The following is a 22,627-nucleotide window of genomic DNA, read 5'->3' as shown; positions in this document are numbered from 1 at the left end:
TGCGCCACATGCGCTTAACCCACTGCGCCACCGCCTGACCCCTAAGGAAGCATTTCTTTAGAAAATAAGTAAATAAAACAAGTTTAAAAAAATTAACTGCTTTTGCATTGCTATTTTGGAAAGTTCCTTTATCTTCTACAAGACAGCATAGGTGCCAATTGTTTATGGAATTAATACTTCCTGGCATGGTGCTGTTGGAAAAATTAAATCTTTTGACTAATAACAAGTAAGGACATCTTGTATTTAAATATTTGCACATTTTGCCTTTCTCAGAGCCAACTCAGAGAATTATCTCCTTTATAAGCACGTTTTCCATCATCTTGACAACAGCCCTCTGTGGTACAAGACACGTACCAACAGGAAAAAATCATTAGATCACCAGAGACACATAGAAAAGATCAAGCAATTGCATATTTGCTAAAGAGAAGGCACATCTTTGATCTGCCTGATTCTTTTTCATCTAAATTCAAGAACTGGCTTCTTTATTTTCTTAGTACAGGGAAAACATCCCAGCATTTTAAGTTCCATAATCATATATATATATCAACATTAAGGAACTAATATTTCACCTGTTCACTTTGTTGGCATACCTGAACTTTGTCCAGGATTAAAGACAGTAAAATTTTGGAGCTAAAGTCTGTCTGTCTTCTTCCCTCTTCTACCTAAAGGTTGTATTAAAGCCGTACTATGGCATATGAATGTTTTTGAAAGGTAGTGTGATCTAAAAAGACATGGGTTTTGAATCTAACCAGTCCTGAATTTGAATTCTACTTACCATTCCCTTACTATCTCTGACCCACCACATGGAAAATGTCTCTTCTTTAAGGGTTGTAATGAGAATTAAGGAAAAAATGATAAAACACTATTCTTTAACATAGAGTAAGCACACAACATGTTCCTCCTCTTAGAGGTTTAAAATCTAGAGGAGCTCAATGTTCTTGGTTGAACCCCAACTTCATTTGTAACAAGGCCACTAAGGAATGCAGTAAGTAAGGTTTGGGTGTTCATCAGCAGCTGCAAGAACAAAAGACAGGTTGTTTCCCTGCTGCTCTATAGCATCAATTTCATTGTGCATCTTTTTGGGTTCATTATCTATGAGTTGAAACCGATGAATCACAATCTGAAATTCAAAAATTAGACTTTGCATGTTTCTCACAATCACTTGTGAATTATTCTTCCTTTCTATGTACAAAGTTATTTTCATTTGCTAGTGTTGCCTCAATCAATACCAGAAAACACAAATGTGCCTATATTAAAAAATGAATAAAAGGAAATGCTGGGGCTGGGGTGATAGCATAATGGATATGCAAAAGACATGTATGTCTGAGGCTCTGAGGTTCTAGGTTCAATCCCCAGCACCACTATAAATCAGAGTTTAGCAGTGCTCTGGTCTTGATATCTTTTTTTCTCTCTCTCCCTCATAAAAATAAATATTTGTAAAAAGAGAAAAGACAAAGAATGCTGACTAGATACCTAATATGCCAGCTCTAGGTGTTTACTCAGTGGCTGGTATGATTGCCAGTTTGTATAAAAATTGTGTGGGGTTGTACCCCTCCTACCCTATGGTTTTGTTAATTAATCCTTTCTTAAATAAAAAAGAAAAAAAATTGCTTATATAGCTTTAAAAAAGAGTTAATACCTAAAATGACAAAGCTTAACTTTTGCTGAGTACTGTAGTCAAAATCTATTTTCTGGATAAAGGAATAATCTTGTCTAAATTAAATAACTTTAATAAACTAATATATATATATTATGGAGCAGCAAGAAGAGTTCAGTATTAGGAAGTTTGTATGTTCCACTGTGGTAAGAACAATTAGTGGTTCCAGGGAGGCAGCATGATGGTTATGCAGAAGATTTTCATGCCTAAGGCTCTAGGTTCCCATGTTCAATCCCCAGCACCACCATAAACCAGAGTTAAGCCATTCTTCCTCTCTCTCTTTCATTAAAGTACATAAAGTATTAAAACAAACAAAAACCTCTGAAGATGAAAGTCATTCAGGAGTTGAAGTGTGACACATCTGACAGAGTGCACACATTACAGTGCAAAGACGCAAGCCATTTCAAGCTCCTAGCCCACAACTGCAGTGGGGGAGCTTCATGAGTGGTGAAGCAGTATTGCAGGCATCTCTCATTTGCCTTCTCTATTTCTCTCTTCCTTCTGTCTCTATCTAAAAATAAGTAAATAAATTATAAAAAAAAGTTTAAAAGATTAGATTCACTCAAATATAGAATGCAATTTTTATTAATGGCACAAAGTTGCACAATAGAGTTCTAGAACTTAATTTTGTTATATAACTGAAGGTGTATACCTGTTGACAAGAGGATATGTGCTTCCTTGATTAGGACAGGTCAAATAATCTTATTAGACAGTAACACCTATGTGAAGTTTTGAAGGATGAACAGGAAACTTCATGAGGGCAGAGGGGCAATTTATGGAAGATGAAAAAAGGGCAGAAAGTATAGAGTTAGTGGGATAACAAAGCAGAAACAAGAGTGGAAGAGACAACAAATGAGGACTAGAACCAGATGAAAGTCAATATGAAGATACAAAGATAGACAAGACTTGAGATAGCCACAATCTTTTCATTTAATTTTTTTCATCATAAATAACTTCTCAAAGTATACCAACACAAATGTTGCCTCACTTTTCAAATAAACAGTTCAAAGACAGATATCATCTACCATCCAGGGAATTTAAAAACCAGAGAAGCTTGGTTGTTGTTTTTCAAATAAAGGAGACCCTACTCATATTTTCTCAACTTTTGAGTATAGTAATAATAATGATCAAGTAAATGCTAAATGATTTGTAAGAATTATTTCCTTTAATACTTAAGAAATCAGGACTGAATTTCAGCTGACACCATCCTTATTTATAGCTTATCATATAGGAAATTAATAAATACATACTCATGCAAGCTGCAAGCCCATGACACTGATCCAAGGTTCAGAAACCACATTATCCACTGTTCTTCCCAGGGTTGGATGCCCCAAGTCAAATTGAGGTGAAAGATGTCACAGACACAACTGCTCTTATCACTTGGTTCAAACCCCAAGCTGAAATTGATAGCATTGAGCTCTCCTATGGAATTAAAGATGTGCCAGGTGATCGCACCACCATCGACCTCACTCATGAGGAGAATCAGTACTCCATTGGAGATCTGAAGCCAGACACTGCTTATGAGGTGTCCCTCATCTCACGCAGAGGGGACATGTCTAGCAACCCAGCCAATGAAACCTTCACAACAGGTAATAAATGGACATCCCCAAGTTAACAGTGCGTGAAAGGAAGGATTGCAAGGTCCCATCCCCCTACTCCTCTTCTTGGGGTGGGTTGTGGACACTTAAGAGGCAATATATATATATATCCTTTTGTTGCCCTTATTGTTTTATTGTTGTAGTTATTGTTGTTACTGTTGTCATCGTTGTTGGATAGGACAGAGAGAAATGGAGAGAGGAGGGGAAGACAGAAAGGGGGAGAGAAAGATAGACACCTGAAGACCTGCTTCACCGCCTGTGAAGTAACTCCCCTGCAGGTGAGGAGCCAGGGGCTCAAACTGGATCCATACACTGGCCCTTGCACTTTGCGACATGTGCACTTAACCCGGTGCACTACCTACCACCTGACTCCCTAGGCTTTTTTTTTGTTTGTTTTTTATTGCTTCCAGGGTTATTGCTGGGGCTCGCTACCTGCAATATGAATCCACTGCTCCTGGAGGCCATTTTTACCATTTTGTTGCCCTTGTTGTCACCCGTGTTATTGTTATTGCTATTGTTGTTGTTGGATAGGAGAGAGAGAAATCAAAAGAGGAGGAGAAGACAGGGAGAGGAAGAGAAAGATACCTGCAGGTGTGCTTTACCACTTGTGAGACCCTGCAGGTGGGGAACCAGGATCCTAAGGCTAGTCTTTGTGCTTTACATGCACTTAACCTGTTCTGCTGCAACTCAGCCCCCCTTACAGGCTTCTACTACAGTAGAAAATATAGAAAATTTTTTCATTTCTTATAGTTTCATTTTCAAATATTGATATTCACTAATTTTTCAAAGAAAAAAATCTAAATAATCCTGAAAGAAAAACAAAATGTTTTTGAAAACAGAAGATGCTGATCTGATATGTCAGATAAAGGTTCTACATGTTAGTAATAAAGTATCAATGAGATGACAAAAGATGCCTCCTAACCACTTAGCCTATGCAGTTCTCTTAAAAGCATCAATAATTCAACAAGGATCTTTTTCATATCTCAATAAGCACTCTGTGAGTTATCATAAATGCAGTGAATACAATAGATTAGTTTTTACACTCAGTTTTGTTATTTTAAATCTCTGTAAGGTTGGAAATTACCACACATATTAATATAGAGAAAGTGCCAATATACAGTATTTGATGAGATTTTATGGGTCACCTTTGAGACAGAGGGGCTGAGTGGACAATTTTGTCTTTTCTCTCTGATAGCAGATAACTTCTGTACTTTGATTTAAGCTGTCAGTGGCTCCTATTTTCCTGGCGCCTGGCATTCTTAATACATTCTTCCTCTCCCAAACAGGCCTGGATGCACCCAAAAATCTTCGTCGTGTCTCCCAGACAGACAACAGCATCACCCTGGAATGGAGAAATGGCAAGGCCACCATCGACAATTACAGAATTAAATATGCACCTATCTCTGGAGGTGACCATGCTGAGATCGAAGTCCCAAAGAGCCAACAAGCCACAACCAAAACTACACTCACAGGTAAACTCCACACACCTGTCTCAATCAACTCCAAAGACTTGTCCCCTTTTGCAGCCCTCCACAGTGAACAAATTATATTCCCAGTCACCCCTCACTATACTTCAGTGTACTAGTCTATAGAACATTCCAGACAAAGACAAATTATATATAGTCCCTGGAACCAGCAGAGAAACACTTTATGGTCTTCTTAAATTTTTCTCTGTTTGGTGATGATCTTAACCTACATATTCTCTTTTAGGTTTGAGGCCAGGAACAGAGTATGGCATTGGAGTATCTGCTGTGAAGGGAGACAAGGAAAGTGACCCAGCCACCATCAATGCAGCCACAGGTGAGACACTCCTGGGCTCCCACCTGTACTCAGATGACACTGATGGGTACAGCAGAACACAGTGTGGGGAAAGGGATGCAGAAAACTGACTTTAAAAAAGAAACAGTAGGGAGTCCGGCGGTAGCACAGCAAGTGAAGCACACATGGAGCAAAGTGCAAGGACTGGCATAAGGATCCTGGTTCGAGTCCCTGGCTCCCCACCTGCAGGGGAGTTGCTTCACAGGCAGTGAAGCAAGTCTGCAGGTGTCTATCCTGCTCTCCCCCTCTCTGTCTTCCCCTCCTCTCTCCATTTCTTTCTGATCTTTCCAACAACGAACAACATCAACAATAACAACAATATTAACTACAACAATAAAAAAAAAACAAGGGCAACAAAAGGGAATAAATAAATATTTTTTAAAAAAGGAAAAGAAACAGTAGATGCTCAGGGAAGAAAGGGGCCACTAGGATCTTCTAGTCTATCTGTCAAAACCTAGAAGTTCTTGAAGCCCACCTAATTTAAATGATGCCAGTGCTGCTCTATGCAGGGAAAGCAAGAAAAGTTCTTTTTCTTTTTAGGAAAAGCTGACACCAGAATTTTTAAGAACTCTATCAACTTTTATAAGTTAGTCACTAATTCTATTATCTTCAGAAACCATTGATAAATCAAAATACATCCAAGGGGACTTTGCTTAGAAAACATGTAGTGTTTATTGATGAAGTTGTATGAGCACAGGCTAAGGCAAGAAATTCTCTTCTCTTCTAGCATTCTGAAGCTCTAATCTCTGGGTGAGGATGATGAAGGTATAGATGGTTTAAGACCATCTATACCATCTTTCCTCAAGTTTATTATTTTTTCTATGCAGAAAATTTGTAAAAAAGAAAACTTTTCTCTCTACCTCTCTGCCAACCTCTTCCTTACTTCTCCCTAGTATTGTGATGAAAGGGAAGCTAGTGTAAAAGAAAGCTTAGCTCACTCCTCCCAAATTTCTTTTTTTTATGTGAAATCCAGTGCTAAGTATACACACATATGTATGCATTTATACATATTCATGTGTATATATTTAAGTATATATGAATCTTTTTTACTTTAAGTATTTGTAAATTCATGTGCAGTTATGAGAAAGGTAAGAGTCTCCTTTATGCCTTTTTCTGTGTCCCAAAGGTAAAAATTGTCTAAGAAATACTGTCACACCTAAGAAACTGGTACTGATAGTCTATATAAATTTTATTTTGATTTCTCCAGTTTTACATTTAATCTTTTATGTGTTTAATTCTAAGCATGTTTGTCATGTATATATTTAGTCACTATGGCAACCAAGATACATAATAGAAACATCACAAAGATTCCTCTTAGTGCATGTTGTCACCACATTGCTTTCCTTCTTCTCCTTCTCCCAGGCCCAATGCAACCACTAATCTGTTTTTCATCATTATAATTTTGTAATTTTATGAGTGCTGCATAAAAAAGAATCATATGGTCTGCAACCTTTTGAGTTGACTTTTCCAGCTAGCATAGTTCTCTTGAAATCCATCCAAGTTGTTTCTTGTATAAAGAACTCACTCCTTTTAAATATTTTTGATTGAGCAGCATTTCATGGTATAGATGGACCATTCTATTATGTTTAGTCTTCAAAAATTCCAATACTAATGTGCAACAGTCTTTGACAAAGGTGAAAACTAATTCTCTCAGCTGAATGAACAGTCTGAAACCACATGGTTGCTGTATGTAAGAGGCAGGATTATAGTTTGAGGCCAGATAACATTCATCCTCAAAGGCAGTCCCACCTCGCAGGTTGAACGGTATTTATCTTTTTGTTTTCCTCCCAGACATGGATGCACCTAAGGACCTTCAGGTTTCTGAAACTTCAGAGACCAGTCTGACCTTGCTCTGGAAGACTCCTTTGGCAAAGTTTGACCATTACCGCCTCAACTACAGTCTTCCTACACGCCAGCCAGTAGAGGTGCAGCTTCCCAGAGACACCACCTCCTATATCTTGCGAGATCTGGAACCTGGACAGGAATACAGCATTATTCTCAAGGCAGAGAAGGGCAGGTACAAGAGCAAGCCTGCACGTGTGAAGGCTTCCACAGGTGAGGTCAACCTCTGAGATCTCTCCAGCCCCTCTGTTGACTCTGTGATTTGCAGACTCATCAGCTTGGTTGTCTTTACACTAGTAAACTGGATAGGATACACATTACTTCCAATCAACAAGTATCTTCATGCCACTTCTGAAAGAGTGACATACCCTTTCTGTTTATCATCTGATTCAGCAAAGTATGCTGATCTATCTAGTGTTTTTTATTTGTTTCTTTAAATCTTTCAAGGAGAACTTAGAACACCAAGACTAATGTGAATTTCACAGAATCTCTTAAATGCCTCCTCTATTTTAGATTAATAATTAATCTGCTTTCTTTTTGCATTTACAGTGACCGAAATGTTGATGTTGGTTGGGTATTATTTCTCCTCAACTGGTTTTATTTCAGGTCTTCTTTTTTCTCTAAGGTTACCTGAAAATCTGCATCTGGCCTGTTGAAACCTTCACCTCGACCTTTTAACTTTCTCTTTTCATTAAGAAGTTCACTTTTCTCCCCCTGAAACTTCATCTTGACCTCAAGTGTCTTGTCTAGCTCAATTATCCTGCACCTGCTGCCAGATTGGAACCTTGATACCACATAGGAGGTATTGTGGCACCAGAGGAAGCTCCAGTGTGATGGTATCTCACTTTCTCTGTCTCTCTGTATTTGGGTGAAAAGTCACCTGGGAATGAGCAGTGATCCATTCAAAATAATAATATTTTAAAAAGCCCTATCATGCTAATTCTTGTTAGCATTGAATAAAATTAGTGTCAGACATCAACCCCCTATCATTCCCCCCCTCTCTCTTTCTCTCCCTTTCTCCTTCTTTCTCTTCTATTCTCTCCCTCCCTCCCTCTCTGCACTCACATTTTGATAAAATCAATGAAATATTACTTAGAGGTCATGAAGTTACTGTGATTTATAAATGCATAGGAAGGACATGTAGAAACACAGGCCAGCAAGAGCATCTTTCCACACCAGCATCAGACTCAACAGTGACATTCTAGTAATGCTTATATGTTTAGAATATAAAAAGATCAAGTTTTGTTTTTAACCACAGCTTCAAACAGTAGAGCACATCTGCTATTTTATTTTTTCTCATGGGTGGGGAAAATTGAATTTTATGAAAATACTCATCCAACAAATATTTATTTCTTACTGACTCTGATCCTGAAAGTTCAGATATATAGAACAGAAAAAAAAAAGCAACATATTTCTCAAGAAATGTGCACCATCTGACCCAGGAGATCACATAATAATAAAATTCTGGGCCTACAAGTGTGGTGTCACAAGTTTGATCTAGACACACATATATGAGCCAGAATGCTACTATGGCCTCTTTCTCTCTTTCATAAAATAGTTCTTTAAAATTAACAAAATGCAGATTGCAATAAGACAGAGATAATGTAAACTAACAGTACAATAGTGAAACTAACCTGGCTTAGAGGGACATGTATACAAGTTCACAAAGAGGCAGGCACTCATCAACTTCAGGCTCAAACAAAGGAAATGAAGGGTGCTGGAGATGGTTTGTTGAGAGAGGTCATACTTGACTTAGGGATGATAAAAGAAAATAACTGGAACCAGTATAAAGGGATAAAATTTCCAATAGAACAGAAGTAAGTGGGGAAAAAAAACAAACCTCAAAAGCATGACCAAATTAAAATAAGTGAAGCACATGCTATATGTTGTATGACTAGCATGCTAGTCCTTATTAGCTTTAATAAAATTAGTGTCAGAGGCCAACCCCCCCATCATTCTCTTTCACTCCCTCTCCCCATTTACATTTTGATAAACTCAATGAAGTTTTACTATATGATATAAGTTGTTTAATAGAACAGAAGAATAGTAAGGTACAAGGTTCAAGATATCATCAGAGACTGGGAAGACAGCATAATGGTTCTACAAAAGACTTTTCTGTTTGAAACTCCCAAATTCAATCCTCAGCACTACCTTCAGCCAGAGCTAAGCAGTGCTCTGGCCTTTCTTTCTGTGTCTCTCTTGAAAAATACATAATTTAAAAAAAAAGTGATCGGGACATCTACAAAGGGCAGTGAATAACATGCTAAAGGATTTAGGCTTCAGTTATAAAAAGTGCATGAATATTTTAAGGCAGACATAACTTTTAATCTTATCTCTACTGGTTGAGAACAAAGTGATTTAATCTACCCTGTGAAGCCTTCAGGCTTGGCTTTGGCTATCCCCTACTAAGGGAGGTTCACTTTTTTATCAGTGGATGAACAGTGAATACCTCATCAGTAAATACTTGGTAAATACAATTTTAAAATGGTGAAAATTAAGATTTAGAGTTGGCATTATCAGAAATTCCTCTGGAACAGCTGGTCAGTCCACCATATGATTTTGAAATTCTTATTACCCAGGCTAAGATTGTTCAGAGGGTAGATGCCAGTGCACAGCTGTTAAGACAAAAGACAACAGCCTTTTCATAAAGAAATGCCAAGAAATTCATTGTGGAACTATAGAAGTAAATGTTGGATTTGGGGACAAGAAGCACACAAATGATGACTGAAAATGTAAAGTCTGCATTCATATGAAGCTTCTTGGCCCCTAATTCCACCATTATCTGCTGCATTTACATTCAGATTATCTCTTCTCTTTCCATAATCCTTATCTCTCTCCCTTTTACCTATTTGTAATTTTTTTTTTCAATAGAAGTTGCATGTTATTTATCTGACTAGCATTTTTTTAGTGAAGGAATCTGGGGCACCAATACCATGCACTGCTGAAATATCCACAGCATTGTGTTGCTAATTAATGCTAATTAATGAGAGAGAGAGAGAGAGAGAGAGAGAGAGAGAGAGAAAGAGAGAGAGAGAGAGAGAAAGAGAGAGGACAAAGAGAAGGAGGAGTAAGGTGTGGGGGGGGAGAAAAATTTTGGAAGTGGAAGAATTCTCAAAAATGTTTAAAATCATCATGATTGCCACTTTTTACTGTACATCATGGCAAATATTCTGTGACATTTACTCTATGAGCCATACATATAAAGAATTAAAGCAGGATGTGGTGGTTATTATATAAGAATATCAATGTCCCCACACAGTATTAATGACTCAACTAGATCAAATAAGATTTAAATAAATGTAAACTTTGCTAATATGGAAAAATTAGGGATGTTTCCCAGAACTTAAGAAAGTCTAAATAAGATAGAGACTAGACAAGATATTGCCAATCTAATGAAAAGCTAAAGTGTTCAAACTAGAAGTCTTTAATGAACAATTAAGACCACTCCAAGTGAATAGACAATGCAAGGTACAAATAATAAAGCATTTAGCACTTCTCCATTTCCTGAGAAAATTTCTTCCTAGGTCATGCAAAGTCCTCTTCAACTAACTCAGTCTTTGTAAAATTATAACTTTGTAGGCATATTCAGAAAGTGGGGTTTTATTGTGTTTGGGGAGTAGATGAAGATGGTTAATTAAAATTAATTAATTAATTAATTTAATTTTTTATCAGAACACTGCTCAGCTCTGCCTTATGGGTACAGGGAATTGAACCTGCATTTAGGAGACTCTAGCACAAACACCTCTTTGCATAATATCACTGTGTTATTTCCACCAACAATGTTCACTTTTAATTGAACTTAATATGGCAAGTTCCTCCCAAGACTTTAATCTTTCTATTCTCTAAGGACTAGTTTTACAAACTCATCACATTTCTTAGTTCAGCCTCACTTGCTTAATTGTACTGTGCTCATTTATTTCTACTCTTTACTGATTTTTTTTTTTTGTAAACTGATTTGAGCCCTGAAAACCAACAACAGTCCCAAGATAAAGTACAAAGCAGACCTTCCAAGGGAGATTAAGAAAGCACAAAAAGGAAGAGAACATGAGAGGAATTAATCTTCTTAAAAGAAAACAAAGTACATTTAAAAAAAGTACATAAAAAGACTCAAAATGCTAAGAATAGCCCAAGCTGCTTTTTATGATTTCATCCTTATGATGAGAAAGAATTTCCAAACTGGAAACTGAAGCTCAGAGCATTGCTAATATAGATGTGTAGAGTTTTCTAAATCTACAAGATGGGGTCATATGGAAAATAGCATTTGTGAAAGATAAACTCTAATATACATCAAGTTCTTACCCTATCTCTGTCATTATTCAGACCATGCCCCTGAATTGGAAAATCTCACTGTGGCCAAAGTTGACTGGAATGGCCTCAAACTCAACTGGACCACAGCTGACCAAGCCTATGAGCACTTTGTCATTCAGGTGCAGGAGGCCAACAGGGTGGAGGCTGCTCAGAATATCACGGTGCCTGGGAGCCTCCGAGCTGTGGACATCCCAGGCCTCAAGCCTGCCACCCCTTATAGAGTTACCATCTATGGGGTGATCAGGGGCTATAGGACACCAGTACTGTCTGCTGAGGCCTCCACAGGTACCTCTTCCTTTTCTATCTCTACTTTCTGTTTTATTTATTTATTTATTTATTTCTCAACAGGAAACTGCCTAAGGACAATTAAATGAAAAGGCTTGTTCTGCCCCAAGTGACAATATACTCTGGTGTCTAGTAATAAAAAACCACAGACTATAGAATGCCAGTGGTGGCTTTTGCATTGAGTCCCCATATGAACCACACCTTTGTAGAGTTCAGCTTGGGTATGATATACAACCCCAGTGGAGGGAATCTTTAAACAGTCTACTTCCTAGTATGGGATTTTAAGGCCCTTTATTTAAAAGAGGAAGAATTAAAAATGAATCCTCTTATCTACTGGAGGCTTCCGTAATTCCTTAAGGGGATAACAAATATATTCATCTACCTCATTCTCTTTTCTCTGTTTCTCAGATTTAATAAACTGCATGATGCATGTTTATTTAAAGAAAGTCAAAAACTTTAGGTAATCTAATGAGTCCACTCATGTTAAATTTCCATTCAAATAATGTGTTTCCATCATTAAACTGTCTCTTTGTCCTCCTCCAGGGGAAGCTCCCAATTTGGGAGAGGTCATGGTGTCTGAGGTGGGCTGGAATACCATCAAGCTCAACTGGACTGCTCCTGAAGGGACCTATGAGCACTTTTTCATTCAGGTGCAGGAAACAGACCTCATAGAGGCAACCCAGAACCTCACAGTCCCAGGAGGACTGAGGTCGGTGGACCTGCCTGGGCTCAAAGCAGCGACTCACTATAGAGTCATCATCCGTGGGGTCACTCAGGACTACAGCACTTCCCCTCTCTCTGTTGATGTTTTGACAGGTATTCTACACTCTTGCTAATTTGCTTCATTCTGTTGGTCTCATCAAGAGAGATCAAGGCTCTTCCCTGATATAAACTAGGATCAGACCCCTGCCACATAGGGAGACTATCAGTGACTATCATTCCTTCCACCCAAATGCCATATTTCTTACTTGACCAACCTCTGGCTGTAGCATGGTAGCCAGTCCTATGGAAAATTCCAACTCCTCTTCCTTTACAGGTGTGAGAAGTGATTTTTCTTCTGAAGCAAGTTTTAATATCAGTATCAAAGAAATCAGAAACAGTTTGCACATACAAAAAAAAATAATTAACTCAATTCATTTTAAGACTACACCAGAGGATTCTCCTATTGCCTCATTTGTCCATCAAAAATGGAAGTTATAATGACTTCCTCAGACTGAATTTTATTCTCTAAAACAGAGAAACCCTTGGCTTTAGTGCTAACCCAACACTTTCTGTAAATCATGTATTGTGATCAATAAAAATCAGAGAGCTTATCTCAAACTTAAGCAAAAATCCCATCTCACCTAAATCCCAGGGTACAGTTGTCTTTCTCAGTAACTCAGAAACTCTGTGTTCTTATACAGAGGGGTTTCCAGATCTGGGAAACCTCACAGTGACTGAAGTTAGCTGGGATACCCTCAGATTGGATTGGACCATCCCAGATGGGATATATGAACAGTTTATACTTGAGGTCCAAGAAGCTGGCCAGGCTGAGGAAGCTCACAGTCTCACAGTTCCTGACAATCTGCGCTCTGTGGAAATCCCAGGCCTCAAGGCTGGTACCCCTTACATAATCACCCTGCATGGTGAAGTCAGGGGCTTCGCATCTCAACCTCTTGCTGTGGAGGGCATCACAGGTATACAGCCTTTTCCCCATACCAGGGATACAATTGAGCCAGCTTATAATTGTAATGGAGAAAATATCCATTGAGGGGAGCTGACAGGCAGCATGAATACAAGTTCTAATCAAAATGTCCAAGTTGTAATTCCACTTTACTGGCCGTATATTCTTGGGTATATCACTCTACATCTCTGAGCATCATTTCTTACCTCCAAATTGGATATTAATATCTCTAAATCAGAACACTCTTATTATCAGGTAATTAAATTATCAGTGAAAATATTTACTTCAGCATCCACTTGCATTAAGTATTGAACAATGTATAGTTATCTTTATTATTAACTGGAAAGTAAAAAAAAAAAAAAACTGAGTTGTGGCACAAAAATAAGATCAGATCTTTCTAGACAAACTTTATCAGTGATTTCAGAGACACTAAATCCCACTCATCTCTGTAGTCAGATTCCTACCTACAAAGAAAGACTGTCTTCTTGCCAAGTTTCTCTCTTTAACATCTACACAAAGCAGTGACAGTTCTAAGAATAAATAGTTGTGTTTGACTGATGTTTTCATTCAATTTGGGGAAGAAAACCAATTTAGCTCAATTTATCCCTTGAAAATACGTTTCCCCATCTGTTATGGAAAATTCTGTATTCATGAGATTCTAGAAACAGTTTTTAATGGCTATATACAAATGGGTCAAAATTTTGATAATAGGGCATTTTATTTTTAATTCTGGTCCCTAATTCTATATTACCCTCCCTATTTTTATAATTCTATTCAAATCACCTAATTTAGATAAATTGAACTGAATTTTTATTTGGTTTTCCTCACATATAGAAGATAAACTTAATCCTTGCCGGAATTCACACACAATTCTAAGAACCAGAAAGGTGATGTTTAAACTCTCCAAACTGGCTGAGCTACTACTACTCTATCTTTGGAAAAAGACCAACAGGGTTCTTTGAGACATATGACCTTAGTGTAGTCATGATGTCTTAACATCTGTATAGTTTTCAAACTTTCAGGTCTGCAAAATAGCTCACTTGGATAGTGTGCTGTTTTGCCACATACATGACCCAAGTTTCAGTCTGCCCTTACTACACCGAAGGAAGTAATGCTGTGTTCTCTCACTCTTCTATTTAAAAATAAATAAGTAAATAAATAAATAATAAAATACTTTAGTTTGCAAACATTTGTCTATAGTAGAAGAACTACATTTGCAAATAAAATCTTACAAGAAAGCCCACTAGACATGTGTCCCATTATGTTTGATGATCTGGCAAAGAATATAAGGTCTAGACAGTGCACAGCTTTAAAACAGCTGTTTTAAAAGATATCATTTTCTCAGATTCTCAAAATGCATTGAAACCTAGGACTTCTGAGAACAAGTACCTTGAATCTCTCTGGACTGAAATACCTGCACTTATTTTCCTTCCTAACTTCTAATCGATAGCCACTTACTTTACTCCTAAAAGGGAGGCTGAGAGGAGGAATTTAACCTTAAATAGCATTCCAACAGCAGTGGGTTATTTTTTTTTTCCAAATCTAAATCCAAATGTTCTAAACCAACAGTAATAGTGACTTTAAATTTCCTTCCTACGCTGCAGAAAAATCAATAGTGGACCCTGTTCCACCCCGTTTACTGAGCAAGACATAATGACTTTTAATTAAAAGAGGCTTTCATTTCACACAAATAGCCTTACTTCCTGATGTAGTCATTTTTCACTCAGACGAGGAGGTGGGAGGAAAAGAAACAAGCCAAGAAAACAGTACAGCTGAAAAAAAAACTTTTTTTTTAAATTTGTTCAAACCTGAAAAAGCATACTCCTTGTAAGCCTATTCAAAGAGCATATGTTCAGCAAGAAAATGGTCTCATTAATAGCCAGTAATGAAGTAAAGTAGCTAAATCTCATGTGGTTGAAAAATTATTATTTACATTTTGAGTGACTCCTTCTGTGTTAGGTTTGATGCTCAGAGGTTTATGAACAGTATTGGTGTATCAAAACACAATACAATGAATTGGAACTGTCAACTAACTCCCTTTCAAAATGAGGAGAGGAAGGCTCAAAGATGACTTGAGTGAAATGCCCAAGATGACACAGCTACCAAATGTCAGCACTGGGCTCTAACCAACATCCATCTACCTCAATACCTAGCATGTCTAACTCTTCCTCTTCCCTTGACCCACTACTCCACTTTTCCATAAGCCCTTTAGGTGCTGACCTCACATGCTCAGAGACCGCTGGATGGGTTTGCCATGGAAATGACAGAGACCAAGAGTGAAACCAAAACCTTTCCTCTCCCTGTCTCTCTTCCCTAGAATTAGTCTGTGGGATATTTCGCTTCCTCTTTTTGGGTTTGCAGGACTGACCAATACTTCTCTATCATTCTTCAGAGGAGCTCCCCAAACTGGGAGATTTAGCCTTGACTAAGGTTGACTGGAATGTCCTCAAACTCAACTGGACCGCAGCTGACCAAGCCTATGAGCACTTTGTCATTCAGGTGCAGGAGTCCAACAAGGTGGAGGCTGCTCAGAATCTCACAGTGCCCGGGAGCCTCCGGACTATGGACATCCCAGGCCTCAAGCCTGCCACTCCTTATAGAGTTACCATCTATGGGGTGATCAGGGGCTATAGGACACCAGTGTTATCTGCTGAGGCCTCCACAGGTACCTTCCTCTCTGCTGTCCTTGCCTTCTGCCCTGCATTCCCTGCTTCCTCTCCAGATCATGCAGTGAGTTAGCTTCTCTCTATATATATCCTTTCAAGTTGTCTGTGACTGCTGGTTATGCATGCTCAGTGATTCTTGTTCCACACCCATGGATTGGGCATTGGTCCAGATGTCTTTGCTAACTCAAGAATGAATAATGCATATATTGCCTCCTCTGACCTTCAAACCCTCAGCCTCTATCATATTCTAACTGTCTAATCTTACAGATGCATCTTGTTTGAAGGATAGCTTTCTATTTCAGGGAGTTGCCTGATGACTTTTTCTTCTCTGGTGCTCTGCTGTAACTACAGCCAATCCTTCCCTTGTGTGAGCTCTGGTGGAACACAGAATGTTTATTTTACAGTGTCTTCTAGCTAGAAATTGTATTTTACCATCCTGAATCCTTTAAGAGTAGAACTCTGTGGCTTTTACATTTAAAAAAATGTTACACACACACACACACGGCAGTACTAGAGAACAATCCATTCATTAGCAGAAGTACATACAGCAGCACTGAAGCAAGGAGTGTTCCAAGCTATGAATTTCAAAGATCAGACACCCTTTTTGCTCTTTAAGTCAAGTGTTGCTCCCTGGAGTGTTGGCCTTTGTATGACACTCTCCCAGCTCAGACTCAGCAGGAAGTACTAGGTTCACTTATTGCTTTGCTAGTGGGATAGGACTCCCAGTGTTTCCCCAGGAGCCTGATACAGTGAGAAGTCTCCCCAGCACTGTTTGACACACTCATCTTCCTTATGTGCCTCCACTTGTTGGAAACATGGTATACACTGTGGTGCTTGACTCTGAATACCTGCCCCAGATGAAGATAATAGTTGCAACTAACAGACCATCACATAGGTGTATCCTAGTTTATTCTAACAAGGCTTGGTGCCTGTAGAATAAATCCATTGCTCCTGGTGGCCATTTTCCCTTTTTATCTTTTTTTCCTTTTTTTTTTAAATTATTTGATAGGACAGATAGAAATTGAGATGGGAGAGGGACATAGGCAGAGAGAAAGACAGATACCTGTAGACCTGCTTCAACACTTGTGAAGCTTCCCCCTGCAGGTGGGGAGTAGGAGTCCATGTGCATGCTAATTGTGCACTTAATTGTGTGTACTACTTCCCATCCACTAGCTCTATAACCTTAATCATTTCAGTAACTTTTGTTTAGAGAAACATAAAGCTTAGGCAACTGCAGTAGGAGAGGTGAGTCTGGAGTGACTGAAAATTGCCACTAAGGCTCCTGGATGGACCTGAGGCTCTTTTACCAGATATGCACAAGCCACTCTTTTCCAGAAAACAGAGAATCTATCACCTGCCTGATCTTTCCTGCAGATCTTATTGTTTAGGGTGTTCTTAGTATTTTTATTTTTTTCTGAAAATAGCAACATTCTTGAATTTGGTGAGTTGGCCTGTGAGGAAGAGGGGCTATAATAGTATCTGCTGTGTAGTGTATCTTACCAGATTTCCTGGGATGGAAGGGACTATCTCTCCAATTCTCACCAGCATCTCAATACTGATTTTCCAGACCATGCCTTACCAGCATGTGTCATTTTTGTTGCTCAGCAAAGCAACAGTAGGGCTATCTCTGAGACAAAATTTTGTTTCTGGGCCAAAGAATGTTGCCTGAATAGCTTGTCTTAGCTCCACATTCTACTTGCCAAACTACTATAGCCTTTTTAACCCACAGAGAAGTAATTAAAAGAGGACAGCTATTTTATTTGAAGATCACTGGTCTTTGTCTGACATATGGAGAATACTTTGAGACCATGACAAGCTGCCAGTTCCCTTTAAGTCACAAAATCCAGAGCCACCAGGGTCCACCTTGGGAAAGTAATGGCATTAGAATTACTTAGATTTTATTTGAATAGATGGGAGAATACGGAGAGAAGATTAGGTTTTAGCAACTCTTCCTGTTATGACCATTCAGCATGTCTGTCACATGTAGAATTTCAACCAGGGTGTCTTCATGTGTGGTAGTACTAGAGCAGGGACATCTAATTGCCAGACTTTAATTTTTGCATTTTTCCTTTAACAAATATACTTGTCCTCTCTCTCTTATTGGCACTGATCGGTAACACTGCTTTTCACCATAACCCTGAACCTTCAGATCTTTTTGCTCAGCTATGCTCCCATGATCAACCTCAATCTTGACCTACTAGTCAAATGATTCACTCAACAGTATTTATTTTCTCATATCCCTCCCTTTTCAGCTGGAGAACCTGAAATTGGAAATTTAAATGTTTCTGGCATTACTCCTGAGAGCTTCAATCTCTCTTGGACAGCGACTGATGGAGCTTTTGAGACCTTTACCATTGAGATTGTAGATTCCAATAGGTTGCAGGAGAGGATTGAATACAATATCTCTGGTGCTGAACGGACTGCCTTCATCTCAGGGCTACATCCTAGTAATGATTTTATTGTCTACCTCTCTGGATTTGCTCCCAACTCCCAGGCCAAAACCATCAGTGCCTCAGCTACCACAGGTACATGTGCTTTCTCCCACCTCTCACGCCCTTTCTCTACAGTCTTCTTTGCAGGGTGGAATTATTACTTCTCATCATCTGATCATCAGTTCTGTGCCTTAAATTTTGCAGGAACCAAGACCGGAGCATTATTTAATATAACACTCTTTTAACAGCAGCCCAGATGGAGGATTTCTATAAATTCCTTTACCTGTTTTATGATTGACCAAGGCATTTGCAGTTTAATATTCAGTTTGATCCAGGTTGTCATAGGGAATCTGGAGTGTTATCCCCCTCTGTAACTGAAAACAAACAAACAAAAAGCTAAATCAAGTGTTGTTCCTCACTAGGAAAGATGCCCACATCTATCAAAACTGTCTTAACAGTTACACTTTGTTTTACACTAGTGTCTTTAACTTCCTAGTATCTTTGCCCTCCTAATATCCAACTATCCCAACGATTCAGTGAAATTGTGTTAATGTTCTGTAAGTTTACATGAAAAAGCAAAAAAGGGTAGTGATTATTCATTAGATGAGTTCAGGAGGAAGCAATGCCTCCCCAGTTTCAAAGCCACCTTTAAGATAAAGACCAGAACATGCTATTTTGCCCCCAGAACAGTGAATGCTAGATGGCAAAAGTGAAAATAACATTGTTAATTTTAAACAACAAATTGGGTAACAAACCAGTAAACTGTTCTCATTTTAAATTTGTGATATCTATGATGAATTTAATGTTAGAAGTTTTTCTTATATGGAGGGACTTCTCCATTCAAATAGCATTTACAGTACATCTAGGCTAAAACATTCTCTAGACAGATAAGTAAGACATCACAAAATGGGGAAAATATTGGAATAAATACAAGAGAATGTCTTATTGTGTTTCACAAAATGGAGCCACACATACTGGAAGAAACCAAGAAAGGGGATGACATTATAATGTTAAAATGATCTATCTTTCATGTCACCTATAACTTCAACAGGACAGTCTGTCCCCATTATACTTAAGACTAGAGATTGCTATCAGGGAACCCCATAGAAAGACAGAGGATGTCTATTTAGTTCTCAATTTCAGTCAGATTCAAGTAGAGTGAAACAGAGAAGACAGTTTTTCAACCATATGCATTTGGCTTCAAATATCATACATATGTTTTTCATTTAAAACAAAATCATTACTTTTACATTAATTTGAATTGATTTTCAGTGGACTCACTCCTTTACCAGATAGTGATGTCAAAAATCGTATGGATTTAGTCTTATGTGTTTTGGCTTTGACACTGTAGTGATGTTTGTTATTGATATACTTACATCTTTTTACTTGTTTTAGTAGCTGAGCATCTCCTTAGCCACCTGTCTCAGTTATGATCTGGGACAGCATATCTATCTCATGGAAAGCTCAGGGATCCACCTCTGGTAGCTTTCTCATAGAAGTTAGGAATTCTGGGAGTCGGGTGGTGCTGCAGCGGGTTAAGCATACGTGGAGCAAAGCACAATGACCTGAGTAAGGATCCCAGTTGGAGCCCCAGCTCCCCACCTGCAGGGGAGTCGCTTCACAGGCGGTGAAGCAGGTCTGCAGGTGTCTGTCTTTCTCTCCCCCTCTCTGTCTTCCCCTCCTCTCTCCATTTCTCTCTGTCCTATCCAACAACAATGACATCAATAACCACAACAATGTTAAACAACAAGGGCAACAAAAGGGAAAATAAATAAATAAATATTAAAATAAATTAATTTAAAAAATTAAGAAGTTAGGAATTCTGACCACCTCCAGGGAACAGTGGTACATTCTGTGCCCTCAGCCTCTCGAAGCTCTGTCATCAGCAACCTCAGTGCTTCTTCTGCTTATACTGCCCACCTTCATGGACTGATTGGCAGGCAGTGTGCTCAGACCCTAATGGTCCAAGAAACCATAGGTGTTCATTCCCACTAAGAGTTCTTCACTCAACTTCTTCTGAAGAGCATTCCAAAAAGTCACCCACTACTGATTTTTCACCCTCTGAGATCCTCCAGAGCCTTTTCAGATGTACTAGAATTACGCAAACCTGAACTTTTAAGCTTAAAAAAATTTTCACCTAAAATTAAGACAGGCTTCAATATCAATCTATTTTCCTTAAGTATCAATTCACATCTTTTATTGCTGTTTATTTGTATGGAGTTAACCTGACTTGCTTTGAATTTCTAAACAACTAATTTATCTCATCTTGAATGGCCTTTTATCAGTCCATCTATCATCCATTGTCAATCAAAGTTTGTATAATAATAATAATAATAATAATAATAACAATAATAATAGATGCATGCATGCCATGATTCCTCGGTCAGAATGATCTGCATTCTCTCTCTGTCTAGATTTTAAATAATGGTACCACCAGCATTTAGAGAAAAAGCTAGATATCTAAGGGTCTCTATTAAACATTTCCTGACATCCACTGGTATCTCTCACACAGTGGTCAGGATCTTACATCTCATCCCTAATTTTGCATTGCATTTAATTTTTGAGTGTATCTGTGATAGATAGCATGTTTCACTGGACAACAAGTGGTATGAGAAAAACATCCCTAGTTTGCATGAAATGCTGACCGCATGCACCCTAACTACCATTCTCTTTCTTGGATTGTTTTTGTTCTTCCTGTTTTTCCTTGTTTTTGGCATATCACTTTTCAGCTTGTACTTCAGGTAGTACCCTTTGGGAGAGAACTGGACTTTAATCCAACTTTAAGAACCTAGGTTTAGGGAGTCAGGCAATAGTGCAGCTGGTTGAGCGCACTTGGCGCGAAGTGCAGGGACCTGCGTGGGGATCCCGTTCGAGCCCCCCAGCTCCCCACCTGCAGGGGAGTCACTTCACAGGTGGTGAAGCAGGTCTGCAAGTGTCTGTCTTTCTCTCCCCCTCTTTGTCTTTCCCTCCTCTCTCCATTTCTCTCTGTCCTATCTAGCAACAATAACATCAATAACAACAACAATAATAACTACAGCAACAATAAAAAAGCAACAAGGACAACAAAAGGGAAAATAAATATTAAAAAGTAAAAAAAAGAAGAACCTAGGTTTATTCATTGTGAATGTGTTGACACTGTCAGTGACTCAGTCTGGTATTTTAAGAAGGGCCATAACAGTCATCTTTAATTCAGGACATTGCTTCTATGGCAAAAACAAAACTGATACTTTATAATAAAATTTGCTTCCACTCTATCATAAATCTTGATCTTAGTACATTATTCCTTCAGGCTAAAATACTATCTGTACTGAACTTGTTAATGTTATTTGAAAAAAGATGCATCTAGGAATCCAGTCCATATTTATTCTATATAAAACTAGCAGAGAACTCCCCTCCACTAAAAATATGTTGCTATCATCACTGACTTTCTAGATTTTATTTTTTCTAATTTTATTTATTGGAGAGAGACAGAGAAGTTGAGAAGGGCATGGGAAGGAGAAAAGGAGAGAGAGAGAGAGAGAGATACCTTTAGCACTATTTCAGGGCTCATGAAGCATCTCCCCCCTGCAGGTAGGAAGTAGGGACTGGGTTCTTACACGTGGTAACGTGTACACTCAACCAGGTGCACCACCACTCAGCCCCTAGATTTTAAGGAATAGGAGATACTCAACCTTAGTGTAACCATTCATCTGTCTAAATTATCCAACAAATTTTTTTCCTAATAAAAAAATAAATGCCTTCTTCAAGGTATGTTTTAACTTTTGCATACAATGGGGTTTTCTCAAAGGATGTCATTTTTACCTTTATAACATTAGAATAGGAGGTAGTTTTTCCTGTGGTGTATTTAGCTGGGCTTCTGAATAGTATAAAGGGTTTCTCTTATATGTATATTATCTTTCAATTTTTACAGTTCAGCTAGATCAAAATAAAGAAACTAAATAAATAGACTAAATAAAGAAACTCCAAAGTAGCATTTTCTCAGGCATAGTCAGTACAACACCAACTCTTTGAGAGGTTCAAATATTCCTCAGAAAAGGTGCTCACTGATCAAGAACTTTATGAAATGCTGAATTAACCAAATTTAGTAGGCTTCTTGAAAGAATCGTTTCAATTTTTGTTGTTGCTGGTTTTTAGCATTTCAGTTTTTAAAATGATAACATGCTTGCATCTAAAGCAAAACACAGTGCTTAATATTTACAAATAATACATACCAGTGCATCACCATGAGTACATCTTTGTACATCTCATAGATCTACTGCCCCATTACAAATCTTAGAAGATGTAACCTTGGTGGCACTCTCTACATTAATCCAACCTATCGAAATGGCTTTTTCACTCTTCTTCACACATGACTAGCA

The 22,627-nt window shown here is 38.3% G+C and overlaps 1 protein-coding gene across 9 annotated transcripts in view; it reads left to right on the top strand.

Annotated features, from left to right (window-relative positions):
* TNC (tenascin C) overlaps nucleotides 1–22,627 on the top strand; it is a 98,469-nt gene that overhangs the window by 36,593 nt on the left and 39,249 nt on the right. For 3 of the 9 annotated variants that reach the window (XM_060200038.1, XM_060200040.1, XM_060200043.1), the window contains exons 7-15: nucleotides 2,977–3,246; nucleotides 4,542–4,727; nucleotides 4,966–5,055; nucleotides 6,865–7,128; nucleotides 11,236–11,508; nucleotides 12,052–12,324; nucleotides 12,912–13,184; nucleotides 15,564–15,836; nucleotides 18,090–18,362. In XM_060200038.1, the coding sequence (XP_060056021.1) occupies nucleotides 2,977–3,246; nucleotides 4,542–4,727; nucleotides 4,966–5,055; nucleotides 6,865–7,128; nucleotides 11,236–11,508; nucleotides 12,052–12,324; nucleotides 12,912–13,184; nucleotides 15,564–15,836; nucleotides 18,090–18,362 (2,175 nt within the window). The remainder of the gene's footprint in view (nucleotides 1–2,976; nucleotides 3,247–4,541; nucleotides 4,728–4,965; nucleotides 5,056–6,864; nucleotides 7,129–11,235; nucleotides 11,509–12,051; nucleotides 12,325–12,911; nucleotides 13,185–15,563; nucleotides 15,837–18,089; nucleotides 18,363–22,627) is intronic. The other 6 variants (XM_060200039.1, XM_060200044.1, XM_060200042.1 and 3 more) reach the window with 4 other exon arrangements.

Source organism: Erinaceus europaeus, chromosome 10 (genome assembly GCF_950295315.1).
Source record: "Erinaceus europaeus chromosome 10, mEriEur2.1, whole genome shotgun sequence".
Classification (NCBI taxonomy): Eukaryota; Metazoa; Chordata; class Mammalia; order Eulipotyphla; family Erinaceidae; genus Erinaceus; species Erinaceus europaeus.
Note: the sequence above shows the minus strand (reverse complement) of the source record. Positions and strands in the feature narration are given on the sequence as shown.